The sequence below is a fragment of the Caloenas nicobarica genome, chromosome 10 (genome assembly GCF_036013445.1).
Source record: "Caloenas nicobarica isolate bCalNic1 chromosome 10, bCalNic1.hap1, whole genome shotgun sequence".
In the NCBI taxonomy this organism is placed as follows: Eukaryota; Metazoa; Chordata; class Aves; order Columbiformes; family Columbidae; genus Caloenas; species Caloenas nicobarica.
This window is the reverse complement of record NC_088254.1, coordinates 10,776,037-10,797,823: the sequence shown is the minus strand read 5'-3', so window position 1 is coordinate 10,797,823 and position 21,787 is coordinate 10,776,037. Positions and strand designations below refer to the sequence as shown.

At 39.4% G+C, this 21,787-nt stretch overlaps 1 protein-coding gene across 4 annotated transcripts in view; it reads right to left on the bottom strand.

Annotated features, from left to right (window-relative positions):
- Nucleotides 1–21,787, bottom strand: part of ATOSA (atos homolog A) — a 49,793-nt gene that overhangs the window by 5,137 nt on the left and 22,869 nt on the right. For 2 of the 4 annotated variants that reach the window (XM_065641927.1, XM_065641929.1), the window contains exons 2-11: nucleotides 13,623–13,807; nucleotides 12,574–12,776; nucleotides 11,522–11,647; nucleotides 9,406–11,257; nucleotides 8,798–8,914; nucleotides 7,772–7,851; nucleotides 6,922–7,030; nucleotides 5,923–6,081; nucleotides 4,016–4,084; nucleotides 2,948–3,147 (exon numbers count right to left, since the gene is read on the bottom strand). In XM_065641927.1, coding sequence (XP_065497999.1) covers nucleotides 2,948–3,147; nucleotides 4,016–4,084; nucleotides 5,923–6,081; nucleotides 6,922–7,030; nucleotides 7,772–7,851; nucleotides 8,798–8,914; nucleotides 9,406–11,257; nucleotides 11,522–11,647; nucleotides 12,574–12,776; nucleotides 13,623–13,807 — 3,100 coding nt within the window. Of the gene's footprint in view, nucleotides 1–2,947; nucleotides 3,148–4,015; nucleotides 4,085–5,922; nucleotides 6,082–6,921; nucleotides 7,031–7,771; nucleotides 7,852–8,797; nucleotides 8,915–9,405; nucleotides 11,258–11,521; nucleotides 11,648–12,573; nucleotides 12,777–13,622; nucleotides 13,808–20,217; nucleotides 20,376–21,237; nucleotides 21,326–21,787 lie in introns of those variants that run through there. The other 2 variants (XM_065641928.1, XM_065641926.1) reach the window with 2 other exon arrangements.

The following is a 21,787-nucleotide window of genomic DNA, read 5'->3' as shown; positions in this document are numbered from 1 at the left end:
AGTGATCACAAAAACATATGCAGCAAGACATGTTCTGCAAGTGGAAAAGACTTTACAACACAATCTATAAAAATCTGTAAATAATTAGAACAAGGATACAAATTTCTAGATCAGGAAAAATGCTGAGAGATCAGAAAGATCGAAAAGCAACTAGTAAATCAGTAATAGCTTCCACCAATAAGTGTATCACATGCCATATGGAAAGTATTAAAAGTTTCTGAACACCTTGAGGAATCACTACTTTTAACCACCAGTTTCAAGCTTACTCTCTACCTAGCCTTCCATAACAACCCGTTCAGCTGTTAAGTAACAGCAATTAAAAGAGGCAATATGTCAGTAACTGAAGCTGTTGACCAAGCTTTAAAAACCTGAAAAATGCTGAGCTGTGGGCAGGTTAACTGTTTAATGACCATTTATAAGGATGCCAGAATGTGACCTAGAAACCAAGGTGGGGTCATCACCCTCACAACACTGGGCAGAAATGAGGCGTGAGCAGAGCTGGACTCGTAGCTCTTACGCTCATGTAGATTTAATTACAGTGCAAAAAATCATTGCTTGACATGAAACAAAAAAATGTATCCTCAAAGCATCTTCAAGAAACAAACTGCAGGTTCAATTCTCGATTTTCTTATAAACGCTCTCTTGTCCATGCAAGCTACATTTCATATCTGTAGCTGTGGGTACAAATACAGTCTAATAGCACATTGAACAGTATCTCAGACATACGAAACCGTGTGCAGAAGCTGCATACACAATAAATCCGACACTTTAAAAGTGTTGTAGAAAATCTGGCTGCCGATGTTAAGTTTCAGACCTATGCAAGCATTTTTGCTGAACTGCCACTTCAAAAGCAGCTTCCATAATGTGAGCGCTGACAACTGTGATTAAGGCCTCACAAGCAGATGTGACCACAATGCAGCTCACTGGTGGTGACTTCACTTGGTTTTTTGAGCAAAATTTCAACACGCGAGCTCAAGATGCTTGTTTTCAACAACTACTGCAACTAAAACTGAAAGGCTGTTCAAAGCCAACTTGAGTAGCAACAACAAAACAGTTTAAATTGTTCAGGTTTTCAGTAAAATGGGTTTGAGGAAGCATTCCTGTTCCTAAAAATTAAGTTTTAAACCCCACTTACATATGAATTAATATACTACAAAGACTTTTTAAGCTCCCCTAATTAAATCTACCTTTAGTAAAGAAGGCGAGTAGATTGACAACTGAGTCTTTTGTAAGATCTCTACAGTAAGCCACAAAACAGATCGACATAAAGTACTGTAAAATTTGAAGGAGATTTGCAGTTCTTCCATCATGAGAAAGGACTCGCTGTTTGGGTTCATCTCTGAAGCGAAAAGCTTCCAGCATACTCTGCAGGTATTCACTTTCCAAAACCAGTAGTTAAGCATCATAATTACCAGATGGTTTGTTTTTTTCCAGCCAGAAGTGGATGCATTTCCAATTGCACATTATAAATCCATGAGCTGATCCCTACCAGAGGTCTGAAAGCTGAGCTAAATTGTACAGGTATTTCAAAACTAGAAGCATCATTTCTGTTTCTTAGTAGGTATCAGAAATAGGAAACTCATGAAAGAAGACTTCTAGCTATGAAAGAGGACAGAGAAGAAAGCAGGTTTGCCTTCGGATACAAATAATTAAGTATTGGATCTGTCTACAAGACATTTACAAACAACATTACAGGGGACACAAGTCTGCTGCTCCTCATGCCTGTACGCCAGACCCGGTCAGCCACAGATTTTTGCCCACCTCTGCAGCTGTTGCCTGTCCTCAGTTCTTCCGCATCAGTTGGATCAATGCTACATGTGAATACAGCCTTTTATTTGGGCTACACACTCTTTTTCAGAATTTAACCCAAAAGGAAATTTTTAGAAGGTGGTTAAGTTAGACACGGCAAGTTAGCGTGGCCTGAAAGGATGAATTTCAATCCAGGATAAAATTCAGAATGAAAACACAGTTCAACAACCTCATTGTGGTGCTATTTTCACACTCCAGTAAACCAACACACACTTTTTTTATGACTGTCAACTTTCATTTAACAGGAAAGCTTGCCCTGGAATCACTGCCCTAGACAAAGTTGTGTCTCAAAAGTCTTCTGAGTAGAAATCAATGTCACTGAATAGGGAAAATAATATGTACCGGAAGTAACTCTACAACGAGTTAAAGAGAAAAGTGTAAGAGATCTGATTTTGCTCTGCTTGTTTTGCTCGCCTTGGAACGTCAGCCACCATTGGGGTTCCAAGCGCTGCAATGAAAGCACTGGGTCTGCCAGCGTGTGGTTTCCTTACTACAATAGTGCAGGCAAAAGCCTGCAAACTGCAGAAGGACAGCATTTCCACCATTCCTCCTCCCAGAACACCCCGAGGGCAGCAGCACAGAATCTGGTTTTAGGCAGTGCTTTGTAAATCATTTAGGGAAGATTGTGTGAATATTTTATAAAGTGAAAGGCATTATCAGCAGTATTGCATCATGAAACAGGCATTTACATTTTTACCGCTAAACACGGTATTTTTAGGAGTAACTTGGAATGCTTTTCACAATACAAGCTGCTCTGGTGAAGAAACATGCATGTAGGACACTGGGCACCTTCTCTACTTTGACCCTTAGTTTTGGCTTTTGCCCATGTAACATCCACACTCACTGTTTCCTGTAACCTCAAAAAAAGTACATCAGTCCAGCCAGAACTAAATCTCTCTTGCTAAGAAAAGAATTAAGCTTTATAAGGCTATACAAAATACTTCAATGCCAAGAAAGAGCTTTATATTTTAACTTTGTTTCTCCCAAGCAGAATCTAAATTATTTATTAGCTGTTCTTCCTCTATTGTCCAGGCTAACGAAAAAGTTAAGCTTTTTTTTTTAAATAAGTCTGTATAAAAAAAGTCTGGCTGGGTGTTTTTGTTTGTTTCTTTTCTTTTTTAAACTCCAAGCAGCTTACCTCAGATGTATGAGGTAGCGTAGTAGCCTTTCTTCAGTCTGTTGACTGTTTTCTTTATTGAGAGTTCTCTTGATTTCTCGTCTCACAGGAACAGAAAAAGTTCTTTGCCGTAGGAATGTTTGATGATTAGCTGGCATTTCTCTCAAGTCATAGATCACCACAAACATCTTCACCACAGTTTTGTTAGGGTTAAATAAGGTCTGAAAAGACAAACAGTGTAATACAATACTCTTTAGAGATGACAAATTTAACAAGAAAGAAACAAAACCAAAAAACCATCACAAAGCACAACACCAGCCCCCCCCAACTCCACCTGCCAAAACAGTTACTTTTTTTTCCAGTGCCATACAGAAACGTTTATGTATAAACATTGTGCAGTTTTCTGTTTTTCAACACTTCAGCTACTAGCAATTCCCATTTTTAAATATAATACTAAACACAACCTATTCTGAATGAAACAGTAGTATATGACTACTATTGCTTTGCTAATCTGCATCCCCATTTTTGTTTATTTTTCCAGTCAGCTTTTTGTCTACACTGTTTTCTAGACAAAACACTCACGGGAAGCACAGTGGTGGGCTCCACTTTTAATCCTGAAATTACCAATGTTACCCTGGACTGGGTTCTTAAAAGAAAGAGGCAGATCGTTGTTTCTAAGCAATGACTGTGATTTACTTTCTGATTTTATTACAAAAAAATAGGTGTTGTTAAAGTGTTACGAGATTCAGATACAACTGAGTATTTAATCTAAATCCCTTTTAAAGGATTTCAGAATTTGGGCTGTGGCCTAATTACTTCTCCATTACTTATTTGAAGCCATGGTGTCCCCAACTATTCTGAATCTTCAGTAACTGATTTGAAGTCTCTTCACAACACTGGTGGGTTTGAAGGTTGGGAGTCTCTTTTGTCCCACGAATTACAGAGATTTCTACTTTGAATAACTACAGTACCTATAGAGATTCACATTTCCACCTCTAAATTCATGCTCCACTCCAAGAACCTCATCCCCTCTCCATGACTTCCTTGATATTAGTGGTTTCAAGGCACCTATATCTGCTGAGTACGTACCACTTGTATTGTTCCTGAAGGCGGTACCCGATAACCCCTTTTACCAAGGGACTCTAAAGTAATTACACCCTAGAAAGAAAAGACACATTTAGTTCACATGGAGAGATATAAACAGATAAAAATGTTCTATTCACATAATTGTATTTATTTGACAATCAGTAATGTATAAAAACTAAAAAGAAAACGCAATATGTGCATTTAAGATGCAGTTAAAAATCAACAGTAGGGGCCTTACAGATACTTTGACAGACCATTAAAAGCTGTGCAATAAGGGGTACATTCTCCTCTTGAAACGATCCAAGTTTCCACATCTTCAAACTAGCAATCAGGAAGCTGTGGTGAAATAGAACTTTCTTTTCAAAACGGCTTGTAAGTTAAAATGGAAGGTTTGTCTCCTCCTTTCAACCTTCATATCACCTACAATCACACCAATACTGCTCCAAATCTCACAAAACTAATTTCTGCTTTTGAAAGGCAGCAGATGCACTTAATTTTCCATCCTAGCCCAAAACTTTCGCAACGATGACATCCGCTTTTGTACCAGCTATGATCGACAGAGCATCTGAGTGTCCCACACGGCGCTGCAGCTGCCGAGGCCACCCCAGAGCACACGTGTGGGTAACCTGCAGTGCACAGCTCCTGTACCCCACGCATCCGACCCCAAAACCCCAAACAAACAAACAAACGCATGCCCATAGCAGAGAAACTAGCTATGCAAACAGAAACAATGTTTCTGATGATGGAGGCACTGTACAAATGTTGTATTCATCCTAGAGACTCAGCCGTAACAGCATGTTTAGAACATGTGGAAAAGTCTGAAAAAATGAAACCCAGCTAGGAAAATAAGCAACGCTACTTTAACCACTTGAGGAACATCAGCATCCCTTCACCTCCTGGAAAATCACATGAAACAATCTGGAAAGATGAAAGCAAAACAACAGATACTTCTTTGCAGAGGATAAGAGAAGTCATAAACAAGTTTATTACTCAAAGTTTAATCAAAGCCATTTCATTTTCTGAATACTATTAAAGAAGGTCAGAAATACGGTAAGTGCTATGAATTTAAAATCTATTGGGATTTCAGATATTGGGATAATCAGATGTTCAATGCTTTACTTATGTGTTTAAACAGACTATTTACCATATTTTAGACAGCTATACAGATCTGAAAACCTCTAAAAATTAGATCAAGGTTGAAAGGTTCCTAAAGAGACTGACATTCCTTAAGAGGCATTCAGAACAAATCAAGCCATCTGATTCAATGCTAGCATACAAGACAGCCTTTGCTTTTTACAAGGAAGCACTTTTAGGCTCCAAAACCAGTGCTGGCATCATAGAAGTGCAGAACAAAATCAGCACACAGATACCGAGAACACCAGTACCCTGTCAGTGTGAACATCGGCAAACCCAGCAGGTTGTGAGAGCGCTGTGTGTCACACTAGCTCAGTACTTGCTTTAAAAGAAAGGGCTGAACAACTTCTGAGTCCAAGGTCAGCATCAGCAATTGTACCTTGGCCTGCACCTCAGCCACTTGCCAGCAGAGCGGTTAGTTGCCCAGGGCAGCTGCTCATTGGGACAACAAATCGGATCCCATTAAGTCCAGCTATTGCCTCACTGCCTATTTTAAGTTAGATGGATATAAAGAGACAGTGGGAGTTGATCACTCCAGTATGGAGGGAGACAAATCTGTTCAATATCCCAAGATGATAGCAGTTGGATGGTGGGGCAGAGCAGTGGAAGGAAAAGCCCTAGTTTGGAGAAGGGACAGGAGAACTCCATCATAAGCACTTGAAATTAATCCAGATCCCTGCAAATTCCCACCTTGCTGAACCCTCTACTCACCAGGCTCTTGTTCTTCACCTCCACCTATCAAAATTTATTTAAAATAAATCCAACCACACACTTACCATGTAAGGAGAGGGTGCATTGTCATCTGAAACGCTGTAGAATGACACTTCAACCGGCAGAGTCATGTGCGTGGGACAAAAGACTCCGCTTGCTCCCACTTCTGCTGTGAAACCCTCCACAACGCCGAGCGGGTCTAAGCGAAAATTCAGGACAGATTCCTCAAAAACAGAACACATACAGCTTATGTTGGGAACACCTCAAATAAAATATAGCAAAACTAAGCAGCAAACAAGAAAACAAGTTTATATAAGGATTTGGGTCTTTTGCAAGGTGATCTGTCAAAAATCAACACTGAGGCAAAAATTATGTTGAACAGTGGAACATTCAGCAAGATCATGGTGGTTTAAGAGAAAGCAACATCCAAACCCAGTCTTCATCCCACTGAAACTGGTGCAGAAGCTCAGAGAACTTTATTGCCGCAGAATCTATGCATGATTTTCCTTGACATATACTATCCGAAAAAAAAAATCTAGAATCTGTAACTTTCCTCAACGTATTCACTCCATATTTCACAAAGGTGGAGTACGACAACCTGTTAACACACTAGATATTGGTTGTTGATATTTGACTTGCTGTATGAAGCATATAGCTACACTTAAAACACATTCTGTTTCCTACACTGATTTAACACAGCTTTTGTGACATATTAAGTAGACTTTAAGAGTGAAAATGTAAATCCTTTTTTCTAGGCATATACACTATGAACACGGACAATCACAGGTGTTAAATCTCATTTGAGTCAACAGAACCCCTCCTAACTTGACCATAGTGGGAAACTAAAGTTATAAGCAACTCACTGTATCTGAATCTCTGAGATAGAAGATGTCTAAGGTGTGAAATATGTGCCTTTACAGCTGGAAATTAAAACACATTTTATTCAATTTAATTATGAACTTTTACATTGTAACCAGGCTGGAATTATTCACAGTAACGCACTTTCAAAAGCAGTACAGAAGAATACTAAAAATACCACAAGAATTCTAGAGAATATGCAATACCTCAAAGTTTCCCAGAAGGCTAAGACTTGTTACTGGTGGAGCACTAGAACTTAGAAATGGTTTCCCATGGCTCTCTGGATCACTGTCTCTGTTTAGACATTGTTGTGGGCTATTAAAAGACAGAATAAATATACAGGATAATCACATTTGCTTTTGTCTTCTGGGTATAAACAGCTCTAGAAAGAATAATTTACTTACTGTATTACAAAATGTTGTCCTAAAGAAGTAACAGTTGAACATCGCCTGTTAATACTTTAGCAAAACATTTTCTAGTCAACTGAAAAAACACTTTCACAAGTTTTACATTACAAGTGATAAAGACAATAAAACTTTAGGTTGTTCATTAGCTCCATTAGCAGGAACCAAAGTATCAGATTATTTATTTATTTCTATGCAGATATTTCTGTCTCGTGTCCTGAAGGTTCCACCATCAAACTACCACACTAAAAGCTGTTACATGTATTGATGTATAAAAGGTCATGGTCAGTCCCTTTTAAAAGTTAAGTTTTGTGAACAAGTTAAGACACTTGTCAGTAACGCTGATTTGAAGCAGCAGCAACAATTACGATCTTTTCTGTTTGAAAATTCAAGCGTGTCTTACAGCACACCTACCCCTGCACGGGACAAGGTTGGTCCCAGCAGCAGCTCTCGTACCGTGGTGATGTCCCGGAGCTGCGCTAACCTGAAGACCCCGGGGCAACTCAGCTGCCAAGCCTTCTTTCAAAATAAGGATTCTTTTGAAAGGCACCTATTTTTTGTCTTTGCTAACACACTTTGTTGTTGCGTACAGGAATGCATATACATTATGCCTCCCCCAAAATTCTTGATGTTTTTGGTAAATAAAACATACCTTCTTGCAGACAGACATTTCAACTGCAGTAGTGATGAATCCAGATCAAAGCACCCAGACTGAGTTTTTCTTTGAGGAACCTCAAGAGGGAATGAAGATGCTAATTTGAAAACTACCTCTAATAAAGACAATTTTGCCAAATAAGCACAAATTTGCCAAGAATTTTCATGACATTACGAAACTATGAAAACAGAGCTGAAGAGAGTAATTCCCATATATTCTAAACTTAATTCTAAAAATATTAATGACAAGACTGTAAATTCTGATTAACAGGAAGTACTTAAAAAAAGCCTGATTCAAGAGGCTGACGTCTCTTTCGAATGGTACAGAACATAGTAATATATTGGCAAATAAACAGACTATAACAATTTCCATCCAAGTTCCCTGAGAATGTGACACCCTTTACAAGCACTGAAGACTAAAACTTATGGTGTGTTGATTACAGAACACCACTACCTCAGTAGTTTTAACTGGAACTGCCTTTTTCTTTAAAACTCCCAACAACCTACCAAGAACTGTAACATTTCCCCAATGTCTGTCTTATCACAGCAGCTTTGTATCACATTTAATCATTCAATGACACCTCTGCTGAAGAATATATGGTACAAACTGTTCACAGAAACAAAAGCTTTGGCATACTAATAACTCACACAAAAACTCTTAAGTGACAAAATATATTAGCTTACACTTAAAACACTAGTCTTCAAAAGGCTTTCTTTTCTGCTCTAAAATAGCACTAAAGCATTTTTTTGCCACAGAATTTTCTGATGTCACCTTCTGTTAATCTTGATAGGATCTCAACAACTACTTCTTTAATATTTTCTTTTCCAGAATTATTGTTCAACTTCATTTGAGTGTTAACTCTCAAATTTCCACTTGCAAGAATATTCACTCTGACACTGAAAGTAAACACACACACACTTCACCTAGTTAAATTTGTCAAGCTTTCTACCATATATAGATATTAAAAGAGCAAAATACTTCCTTTCTCATTTAAATTAAGTTGTCATTTTAACAATAACTTACAGGACTTGAAAGAAGAGGCAATCCAGTTCTGGGATGAAAAGCCTTGGTTGAAGTTCCATCCAAGGATCTAAAATTGTGTTTCCGCCATATATTTGTGTATTTTAGAGATGGTGCTTTCTGTCAGCAAAACAAATTTACTCAAGATATCAATGGGATACTTGAATGGCCTATCCTGGGTAATACTTTGCTTGCTGTAGCAGAGACAACTTCTGAACCAAGTGGACCTGCACCACACTAGCACATTATGAAATAATCTGTATAAATTCCCCTTTGCTCAGTCTGCCATCACAACCGCTCACCGAAGATCTCATAGCATATTCAGACACCGGTATATTTACAAAAAGACAGGATGTCTACCTGCCTGTGGAAACTGTCGCTCTTAATGCAATTGCCATGAGCAAAACAATACAGTGTTCTTCTCAACATTAAACTTATAATTAAGAAGGTATGGCCAAGTGTTGCTTCAGTCCAAGAAGACAATAGTAACGTTCTGCTTCCTACAAAGTCAGACTTAAACCCCTCTTCAAATTGGTCCTTACCAGACATAGGGTACAAGCTATCGGACTAAGAGCAGCTACCGCAATTAGTCTTTTCACCCGTGTATTTACCTGCACATCTGGGTTCTTCGGCCGCTCACACTTAACTCCACCATCTTCTGTAGGTTTCTTTTGAGAAGTGCTTTGGAAATCAAGGCCTATTGGGTCTTCATTCTCATCATGTGCAGTTTTTGTTTTATCTTGCTTGGTTTTGGTTTTGTAACTGTCATGGTCTTTATTTAAATAATTTTCAATACTAATAAGCTGAGTGTTTTGCTCATAAATATTTGGGGGTTTTGAGTCTTTAGATAAACACTTGAGCTCATTTTTGTGCAAAGAGTCAGATACCTGCATAACTGTTGCTTTTTTTGTACCTTCAAGTATTTTGCATTTATCTATCTGTAAATTGTTAAAACTGTCCGTGCCATTATTCCCATTAACAATTGTTCTTTCTTTAAGTTTATTTGTGCAAATCTGTTGATCAATGCTGCCGAAATTTGAACACTGTTTAATTCTATTGGTTATCTGGTCTTTCTGTGCATAACCAGAATGTATCGTTTCAAATTTATCTGGCAATTCAGATTTATTTTCTTTAATACATGATGATGATGTGTGACTGTTAGTAAATGCATGAGAAGTTTTATTTGAAGTCTGATGAAATGCATTTCGGACAGCTTCACTGGGTTTTGCTAAAACCAATTTTCTTCTTGCTTGGAGTTTCAAAGAAGCCTTCAATTCTCCATCAAACCTAGAAGGACTGACAGGAGTATCAGGTGTCTTTGTCCTTGATTTACTGCTTTCCTCTAATGTAGAAAAATCAGATTTAGCAAAAGAAACAGAAGACAGTTCCTTGTTTTTCTTCAGCAAATTTTCATCTTCATATGTACTTCGGAAAGTTTTTGAAGTAACTGGGCTAGTCTCATGCACTCTGAATGCATGTCTCGTAACATGAGAAGTAGCTGGATCACAATGAATCAAGTGTTGGGCAATCCTTGCTATCACCTCCTGCCGCTCCTGGAGCAGAGAATCGATCAGGGGATTGCTCTCTCCTGTCGACTGATGGCCACAGTGGTTTGCTGGAACACGGGCATCGAGCAGTGGAACCTCTGGAATTGCTCTAGTTTTGCCTTCACCACCATCTTCTTGTATTGCACTGTTTAAGTTGGCAATAGAAACAGAGGAGGTTTCCTTGCCTTTCCTTGGCAAGTTTTTGTCTTCGTAAGTACTCCGAAAAACTTTCGGGGTACATGAGCTGTTTTCATGCATGTTGAATGGACGTCCAGCAACAACTGGCGAAGTAGCTGGATCACAGTGAATCAAGTGCTGAGCAATCCTTGCGATGACTTCTTGTCGCTCTTGAAGTAAAGAGCCTATCAAAGGATTGGTTTCTCCTGTAGGCTGATGAGAGCAATGACTATTTGAAACACGGGAATCAACTAGAGAAAAGGATTTAAAAGTTCTGACAGGTCTTTCATGAGATTGTGTCTTACTGTCTGCAGTAGCATTATAGCACTGAACTTTAGACTGTGAGGCCCCAAAGTCAGATCCAAGACCGGCTGATGGATAAAGTTTTACATTTCTGATAGATGTAGTAAATTCAGGTGTCTTTTTTCCATTAAGTAGGCCTTCAGGTGTCATTGTCCACGTCTGTTTCCCCCAGAAGCGCTGCGGACTGGAGGTGCTGCATTGCTGTGCTGCACTGGAATCGCTGTGCTGATGTAGCTTACGGTCTTGCATCCGCTTTTCATAAAAGCTAAGGTTGGTGTGAATACTACAGGTCAGAACCGGGTAGTTCGATTGTCTGGGCAAGGACTGAACGCTGACTCTCAAGGCCACATTGTGCGAAACATTAGGAACAGGAAAGACATGCTCAGTTGGTGTCTGGGAGAACGTCCATTGCAAGCCTGCATCTGCAGCGCTCACCCTGAAACAATACAGAAGGGCATTTACAGAAATATCTAAATGAAGAGGCTTTAATTATCTACTTCATAACATGAATGTCTAAGAAAAGGCACTAGAGAAACCAGCAACTGTTGTACTTTGCAAAATATATGAATGCTACACAACTGCCAAAGTACTGGGCAACAACGTGGCACCTTCTGAAAGCAAACAGGAGGGAAGAATGGGTTTCAGACAAGTTGCAACAACCTGCAAACAGCAAACAAGTTTTTTTCTACCCCAGACGTACCTATACAGAATGTTTCGGGGAACAGCACCATGTGAAACACTCAGCCATGCGCTTAGCTGAGAGAAGAAAACAAAAGAGCGAACAGCCAATAAAAGGGTCTTCTCTTCAATAAATCGATCTCCACTCCTAAAATACATTGAGAGAAACACGAGGATGTTGGTAAGAATATACAGAGAGAACTATCAGAACTACAACTAGGATGTTTTCAGATCCTTGTTCTGAAAATAAAACACAGCTGAATCAAGCAAAACAATGAAACTCCTCAAACATTTTGAAGAATACAGAGCCTGATTTGTTTTTATCTACATAATGATTTATACAATTTAACATAAACAATGTATAAAAATGACCATTTTCAGCTAGGAGCATTTCATACTCTGCATTGCACAACATTCACTGTAGAAAGCATGAGTACTGGAAGACTAAGATTAAAAGCTGCTTAGATTTCACTGGTAAATAGTGGTTTTTTTAGATCAGTCTTCAGGGCAAAGGGCCAGTTCGGAACCACTAACCAATTACTTTACGGACTTGTTTCAGCTGGGATAGAGTTAATTTTCTTCCTAGTAGCTGATGTAGTGCCATGTTTTGAATTTAATATGAGGAGAATGTCAATAATGCACAAGAACCTGGGAGGGGGCACAGCCAGGACAGCTGGCCCAAAGTGGCCAAGGGGATATTCCATACCACGTGACATCAAGCTCAGTGTGTATTTTGTGGGAAGAGGTGAGTGGGGGACATTCGGAGTGATGGTATTTGACTTTCCAAGTAACCACTACATGTGACGGAGCCTGCTGTCCTGGAGGTGGCTGAACACCTGCCTGCTGATGGGAAGGGTGAACGAATCCCTTGTTTTGCTTTGCTCGTGTGCACGGGTTTTGCTTTACCTATTAAACTGTCTTTATCTCAACCCACAAGTTTTCCAATTCTCTCCCCCATCCCACCAGGGGGGAGTGAGCAAGCGGCTGTGTGGGGCTTAGTTGCCAGCTAGGGTTAAACCGCGACAATATGACCAGATCCTTGCAACTATCGGCTAATCCTAATATCCAACTTACTGTCGAGGAACTGGCTCCAAAATCCACCTTTCTAACAGCAATGCATCTTGTTTGATTGCAGGATCATTTAAATCATTCCCCTCGGTGGTGGGCCCTTCATCACTATAGCAACAGTCTGGAAGCAGCATCACTTCTACCATGATTGGAATATTGTTCTTCCACAGTAGCATAACCTCAGATCTGGTTCTCCTTGCTTGACGACACTGAGGGAAAGAAAAAATGTTAACATATGCAAATCATAAAAATACTAGCCAGATTTAAATCTACTTTTAAAACTTGTACTGGAAAAGGGTAGGGGTCCAATTCTGTAAATTAGATATGACCAAATCAGAGATAAGTTTCCAGAGCTATTAAATGAAAAATAATTAACAAATCCTTTATGGTTGCCATTTGAGCAACTTCTGTAGAAAAAGAAAAAAAGAGCTCATAAAAATACATTTCCCCAACCACTATACTTTGCTACCTTGTACTTCTCTCTCCACAAGTCATCCTCTTAGATAGACACACTCAAGCAGTATCTTTATAAATTCTGTGTCTCGGAGCAGGTTAACTTCTGCATGAATAACTTAAATTCACACAGTACTTAGAAACTTTTACTTGACAGATGGGATGCTCCAACCTTACTCCAAAACAGACTAGCTAGATTTGATGTGCTCATGTTTTTTACATCACTAACTTTTCTTGAAAACCTGGAAAAGCAAAAAGTTGGGCAAGTCAGCCTATATTTTCTCAAAACAAAACCAAAACAGACCAAGAATGCTAAGTACAGCACTTGTCATCTGCATAATAAAAGACTCAAATAGGTACTGCATACAGGTAGTCATGCGGAGTTTCATGTTCAAGGATAAAAGGCTTAATGATCTCTCATTTTAAGGACAGATCTATTATTAGTACAATACTGAATTACATACTCATTTAAACGTGGGACTGACAGAAAGCAATTGTTATTCGTGCTTAACTGTGAATATACTGTGTTGTTCTCAGCTGACTTTAATCACAGTAGCACGGCTGCACACCACACACTTAAAATGAAATGGGTGCCATCATACCTGAGCCAGTTTGTCGCTGCATTCATGCTTAGTTGCTGGTGGCTGACTCGATTGTGCCGGTGGGCAGTGAAAGCCCTCAGTTCTGCCCTTGATCGAATACTCGGGTGTTCGACCTTCGGTGATCAACAAAGCCAAGGAGACCAGGAACTCCTCAGCTTCATACTCAAAGTATTCATCCAAAGTATCTGTCATTTCAGAAAGAGAAAAAATATTGACATCTTCTGTGGAACAAGCTTTCAACTGTTGGCTGACCCTGCAGTTTGTTTCAATTTACCCTTAAAATTAGATCTATGGGAAATGGATATTTGTATCAGACTGGCCGCACTCCCCACATAAGGCCCAACTTACTGTACCACCAGAAAACGTCTTTCCTCATCCCAATGTTGTCACTACAAGCAGACAAAATTAGAAATACTCTAAAGAAATCTTCACATAGTAACTGGTCAATGCACCAGATCTCAGCAGTGCTGAGAAACAGCAGTTTGTGTTGTGAACCACAGCTTCTCTGGAAGAAAAAACATTTCCTGGGCTCTACCAGGAGAAGTCTGATGGCACGATGACTTGGCACCGTTAGTACCATGTGACAGATAGAAAGAGAAGCCACAATACATCATAAAATACATTAAAAATTGAATAAGAAAAAATAGAAAGATTTACTTCTATTATAAAAAGTAGGACACAATGTTCTTTAAGATTTTTATTGCAAGTCTTTCCTGCTGAGAGCAAGGCTTACTTGAGAGGTCCATTTTTAGTTACCATTAACACATAGGAAAGGTTCCCAAGGAACATGCAGAGTATTCATTGCTTTGTACCATGGTCAGTCTAAACTTGTGCAAAGAATTAAAACTCAACAAGTCTCCATAGACAAAGCAGCAGCTGGCATTGCTCTTCATTAATTACCCTGGCACACTCGATTCCTGCAGAGGTGGGATGCACCCGGCCCCTGATTTTATCATGTTTTGTAGAGCACCCTTCTCCTCCTCCTCCTCATCACGAGGATGTCACACACCATTCGAACAGATTCAAGATCATGTCATTCCCCTCTCTGCTTGGAAACAATTATCAAAATGATTTACTGAAGAAGTTACAGAAAAAAAAAAAATCTCTTATCTGAGAAAGGTAAAATACTCTCACTTCAAAGTCTATTTTAAGAGCAGCAAAGAAAAGCAGGTGGAGGCAAAGTTGTCAGCAGTTCTTTACCTTTATTTTTATGTTCTAGAGGAACAAAAGCATGACATCTTCACAGTTTTAGCTTAAATGTCCTATGTCATCCACCAAAACAAAACTGCCACAGAGACAGAGTTAATTTCTGTTCATGTTTTGGTTATCACGCATAAAATATCTTTCCACTTGGGGAAAAAAAAAATAATAATTCAGAAGTCTTTTTTGTCTTCATTCCCTAATAGCAGAGCATTTGGCAAATGTGGCAAGACAGACTTGAGAGATCCATACAAGACAGGATGCCTGAAACAAAAGCTCCAATTAAATGTGCAATTACCTGCATATGCAAGTTGTGAAGTGTGTAAAACTAGCTTTTGCATGTACATATTTGCCTAGCCCAGGCTTGTACCACCGACCCCAGGGCTTGCAGCCTCTTTTGAAGAATCTACGTAAGGTAAATAAGAGAAGTCAGCCCACTGCCAGAGAACTCAGTTTGTTGCACAGGACTCCTCATCTCTACTGACTTTCCCCCCCTCCCTTTTTAAGGGGATGCACTTACACAGCTGTCTTGCGTGCCAGGGCCAGGCTATGGGCAGGCCCCTCTGCCCGTGGCACAGGCGGTCAGGGGGCCGGTGCTCCGGGCACGCGTCGCACACCCCACACCTGCACACACACACCTGCGAGGCTGCCCGGCTGGGCTGGCACAACCAGCACGAGTCCTGCGGCTCCATCCTCGGGGCAGAGCGGGAAGGGACCGTGGGCCCCACAAGGACAAGGTGCTGCCAGGACAACTCGTCTGGCACCGCCTGCCCCGGGCAGGAGAAAAGCCATGGGACAGATGAGTTGCCCTGGAGGACCCCATATGGCACAGGAACGATACATTAAATCATCTAGCATGAGTTAAAATTGTCAGTCATCTGACAGATGGCAGAAAATGACTAATAAAGGCTGCATGAAAGATTAAAGGAATGGTAAATAACAGAGAGTACAAGACACTTAGGTAGTGATATGAGTCACCTACAAAATTAGGCACCTGCCTTTTTTTTTTTTTTTCCTAGTTGAAACTCTGGTGAACAATAGGCAAGTCATACTTAGGGACAGGGAAATGGGATTTGGAAAGACCGAAAAGGATGTGGGTATTACAGCTGACAAAAAAAATAATTGCAGCATTATCTTGCTGCTAACACAAGCACCACGCTCATCTTCGTATGTCCAAGGCCATGGTAAGGTTAAAGTCAAAGCAACAAGGATCACTACTGGAGTATTTTTCCTACTCTGACACAAAAGTTTCAAAAATCTACGAAGTATTCAGCAGGAGTGATATTAATTTAAACAAGAATTACCTCATGCTTAGCAGGCTAAACAGATGTGAACAGATGAAGAGGAATTCTGCTTAGCTAAAATATGTAAAAAAAAAAAAAAGAAAGAAACAAACCTATGGTTTTAAAGAAAAAAAATGTAAGAGCTTGATCAAGATCTGCCCATGCTTATGCAGACAGAACCTATACCAAACACCTTTGTACTGTAACAGAAACATGCACAGTAAGATGCAATACCTGAAAATTTTACACTAGCAAATTTTAAATGGCAAGTAACAGTAAAATAGACATGCCCTTTAATTAACATTAGCAGCTTACCATGTGAAGCAGTAGACCTTCTATTACTTGGCTCTCTTTTTTAGAAAGAATCCATATTTGGTCAATAGCTTCTGGACTTGACACAAATTAATAGATAAATCCTATGGCCTGAATGCTTCTGCTGACTTGGTTAGATTCAGGTAAAAAGCTCACCCCCTTTTTGCATTAAAAAAAAAAAATCTGATACCAAAGCTTATATTGTATATTTAAACTGCTCAGTGTCTCCATGCATATGTATCACAAATTGACATAACAAGCCATAGACAGTTTAAGCATGTCCAAATGCAAGATCCAGTGAATCTAGTAAATAAGCAAGATCTAATGAACAAAGCAAAGCAAATAAATCTGAAATAATCATTACTCAAGATTCAGAATATATACATGATATTACTTTATCTAAACAGGCAAAACTTAAAAGTTTAAGTTCAATTTGCAAACACTGCCTCTGTTGCTGTATCAGAACTATTATATCAGAAACAAGTTTCTTGCTTAAGGATGGAAGAGGAAACCCAACTAGCTATAGAGACATATTTGTATTGGCTGCAGTTACAAAAACACCACGTTGTTTCAAAATAAAAACTGCATCTCATTAAAGGATGATAAACAGCAAGTATTGAACTAGGAAATGCTACTGTTTTCATAACATTATCATCATATCAGCAATGTTACAAACCAGGTACTTGATCGACTTTTTAAAAGAAATTTTAAAGCATGGATAGCAACAGATATTGAGAATTATGTTTTCCTACAAAGTTCACGTGGCATACTGATTTTTTTTAAGCTCCACTAGATTTCTATATCATTTAGCAACTTCTGAGAGTTTTCATAAAGGAAAAATCCCTATAAACAAAGTCTGGTAATTGTTCGTATAGAACACACACAGACAATACAAGCTGATGTAATCAAGAACAAGGGTGGAAAGACACTTATAGAAACAGCAAACTCAGTGTTTAGTTAAAAAAAGTCCTACTATGTGTGTCCTGTAACTGCTTTTGTGTACGAATCAGCCCTGTTGAAGACATATATATTGTGCATAGAATAACCTCAATCCTATAATCTGACTATAAAAATGATTATTATCCTGCTTCATCTCTAGCAATGGAACATTTAAGTATATAGCACAAAATATGCATCCCCGCAGTGTCTAGGTTTTATTCTCCTTAAAACAGAAAAAAATCCAGTTAGTTGACACACGTGCATAGGAATTAAAGTAACAAGGCACTATAGCCCTTTAATCAACACATTGAAACTACAGTTTATTGACCAGGTGGTCACGAGAGATAGCAGCAGATGTCAGACTACTCTAGGAGGCAAAAAGAAAAATATAAATTTAGACTGAAGCTACTACACATAAACCAAAACATACAATACTGGAAAACTGAAATCTGGAGACAAATCATTTTGTCGTCTTCTTTTTTCTCCTACACATACCAACCTTGACAAAGACTGATTTTCTACATCTTCTGGACAAACAGAAAACCCCATTTAACCAGACATGTCATAAAGAGTCTTCAAATCCTTGTCCTCCCCCATCCACAACACACATACGCACAATCACTGGAGCACTAGAATAAAAAGAACTCAACCCCCTCCCAAAAACGTTAAATTGGCTCACATCCTAAAACATCTATGGAAGTTGGGCATATGGCACTACTGAGTCACAAATCCACTTAACTGTAACCCAGGGACTCTCTCAAAACTTCAGTTAATCCAGTTGTGCCCAGCTGATTCTTTTCCCTACCAGGTCACAATTGTGTGGACCAACTCCCTTCCCCTTCCTATCACGGCATTTTCTGTATTAATTACAGAAAATGTTTTCCTGAAATATGAGTATTAGAAGAGCATTTAACCCATTTTCGAGGCTTAGACAGGAAACAGACATTGATATCATGTAACCCGTTGTGCTCCGGGGGCCACCAGAAGACCCATCCACAAGGCGCTGCCCCGTCCTGCCCAGGGACAGCAAGGCACTGACCAGCCCCAGCAGAGCTTCTCGTGCCCTGTCCCCTTCTCCTGTCACAACCAGCCAGTGCTACAGCTGCCATCTCTCTTCTTCATGCTTATTTGATTGTCCTAGTACCTTTCATACTGCACTGGACACCACAAATATCTACCAAGCTTGTCCTCCTCAGGAGGAGAGCTCATCATGGTAAAGTGTCTTGTCAAAGACAGACAAATTTGTTCAACTTGAAGTATCCATTAGTCCTGATCTCCACTGATTTGGAGGGCTACTTTCTTAGAGAGTCCATGAACCAACTAATAATTGCCTTTAAATATGCTCTGTGAGTCCATGAACCAACTAATAATTGCCTTTAAATATAACAGTCCAGACCTTGCCCGGAAAACCTTGAGACATCCATAATGGAATTTGAGGGCTACTGATTTAAAGTAACCAGATTTCTATTTCACTTCTTAGAAAGTTGAAACCCATTAAGCAAATCACAGGACAAACCAGGGAGTGCGTGGGGCAGGCTGTTGGGATTCCCAGCTGACGCCAGCCCTGCTCCTTCCCTCCCCTCCGCTGTCTGCCAGGCACTGTGATGCAGTTGCCCACCCCTGCCCTCTGCTTCCTTCATATGCTACCATTTTTTTGAAAGACTAAAAATACTGCTTAAGTACTTGGATCTTACATTTTGTACTTTCAGTACAGGCAGTCCGTAAGGAGATGCTTCAGCCTAAGAGTCCCGTTGCAGGAGAGTTGGGTACACTGGAGAAAAAGCATCTGCACTGCCGGTGTTTAGGCCCATCACCCCCTCACAAAGGCATCACTCTGCATTTAAAAAACTACAGCAAAAGCTCTCTGGCTCTTCCCCCAAACAAGTCAACTCTGAAGAGGTTTTATTATCTCGCTTTTCCAAGAAGCAGGTTAAAGGTAGTTACATATTTTAAGAGTAAGGCAGGGATTCAAGCAACTACTGTAAAGGATATGAAACACAATGTAAACATTTGACTAACAGCTTCTCTTCTGGAATTAGAAACACCTACGGATGCTTCAGTTAACTAACTCCACCTTGTGCTTCACTTCAAAGAAAGTTGCCCTTGAAACCCCCGAATTCATGATTCTCTGAATGAGCCATCATGTTGTGTCTGCATATTACAAACCTGTAATTATATCTGAAGTCACACGCTTCAGAAGCCTTGCAATATTAAGAGTTTAAGTATAATTTAAGCTATCAAGAGTTAAAATCCATGAAATAGCGTACTTGCTTTATTTTAAGAAACAAGCTATTAGTTGTCTTGAATTCAAGCAAATGCAACGTACTGGTTACTTGCCTTAGGAATACTTCTATACAGATTACTTTTTTCCACATTGACTCTTGTCTTAGATTGTCAGGGCTTGAGATCTTTGAGCTTGGGGACAACTATTACGAAAACACGAGGACAGCAGCACAGTACATCATCTTACTCTTGTTATTTCCTTACTTCTTCCAGGGTACCAAACTGAACCACTCCCTGATTATCAAACCAGTTCAGCTGTAGGCAGGAAAAGGCAGCACAGGAACTTTACATTAGGATTGATGCATTCCTGCTATTCAAAGAAAATACAGTATAAGCTATAAAAAAATGCTGGATCTACTTAGTTCTGTGTAGGAGAACAGGAAGAAATTCATTTGCCTTTGTGGTGTTTTTAGTTATAAATGCTAGTTTATAATTAGAAAAGCAAAACAAAACACACCACCTTATTAGTACAGGGAGATTTTTTAAAATCAGGACACAGCTACATGGCAGCTGATGAAGTTTCTCAGGAGCTCCAAAGCAATAAAAAAAAAAAAAAAAAAAAAAAAAAATCAACCAACCAGTCAGTGCCATCAGCTCCACTCCAGACTGCAGTAACTCCCCAGTACGTGTCTATCACACGCTTCTGCTGGACACCTCTCACAGCATCCAGAGCTGATCTCGAGGCAGCTTTATCATAAATGAAGTTACCAAAAAGAGACTGGTCTGAAAAATCAAGCTGAAAAAAAAATATACAGTTTGCATTTTACTAAAACTTATTTAGGTTCAAACAGCTTAATGAGTAGCGAAACAAAATCCAGAAAACTTCATTTAAAGCCTAAATTTCCTGCAGTAATCTCAGAAACTACTGCACTTTGAGAGTGTAAAATGCAGACTGTTCAACTGATCTGGGTGTTCCCATCTTGCTTCCTGCATTTTGGCTGACATCCTATTTTGCCATCACCATACTGCTTTCTGAGTCACTTCTCTTCCAACTGTAGCTTTCTATTTTTACCTAAGCAACAACAGTTTAACCTGCTTGTTTTGATTTTTCAGCATTAAACCAAATTCTAGATCCAATATTCACATTTGGATCAGGGAGGCTGGTTTTATTTTCTCTTAACTGGACAAAGAAAGGGAATATTTAAGAACAAATGATGTAAGCTTTTTACATTTTTCCCTTAACTAGCTGATGCTCTACCTAAATAGATTATGTTAGACCAAACTGCATGACTCTACTAACCTACTTGAACAAAAAGAACCTTAAAAAAATCTGACACAGCAATAGGATTTCTAATTCTGCAATAAAAACTATTTTTTTCAGGTATTTCTGTTAGTTCATAAAAGAAAATAATCAGGAGAAAACATGTCTTTTAGAATAAGTATGTGACACTAAGTATAGGCACTCAGCTGTAATTAGAAGGGAATAAAGGGTATATATCTAGCCTTCATTTTCACCATCAATACTGTAATTTACCACCCTTGTAAATATGCTGATATAAATGTTGCAGAATTATACTGAAAATAAACTACTGAAATGCTCCTATTTTAAATCCCACCCCCGTTCACAGGAGGAAGCAAGGGCAACGAGGAGACCAGACCTAGGCTAGCTTCACGGTCACCGCCACCATAATGTGAAACCGCGTCCAACATGCTTGTTTTGGGGAGCTGAAGGAGCCGCGCGTCACCCTAGAACAGAAAACAGAGGGCACTTCAGCTTACAGAATGTGAAAATTTCTTCCTGAGGTGTTTTCTGGAAAAAAAAAAAAAATTAGGCACTTTGATATAAAAACACAGATTTTCCAATGCAAGATTTCTAGATGTATATTCAATCTTTTTTTTTTCCCCCCGCTTCCTTCACTGATGCTGAGGACTGTTTCTCATCTTTCACCAAGGCTTCCTCAGCCGAGCGAACTGTGTTTCGAGATGAAGCTGATGATGGCTGATGACCATCTTCACTATTTTTTTACTCACTAATTCAAGACCCAGCTCAGCAGCAACTACACAGCTGAAAACAGAGACTGAAGGCTTTCATCTGCTTACTAAACTGCATGCTAGCTGTAAATATCATACTGCAGTGGCTCCATAGCTGTTGATCCCTTTTCAAAGGGAGCCCAACATAAATTAACACTGAAAAAGCACAAGTATTTG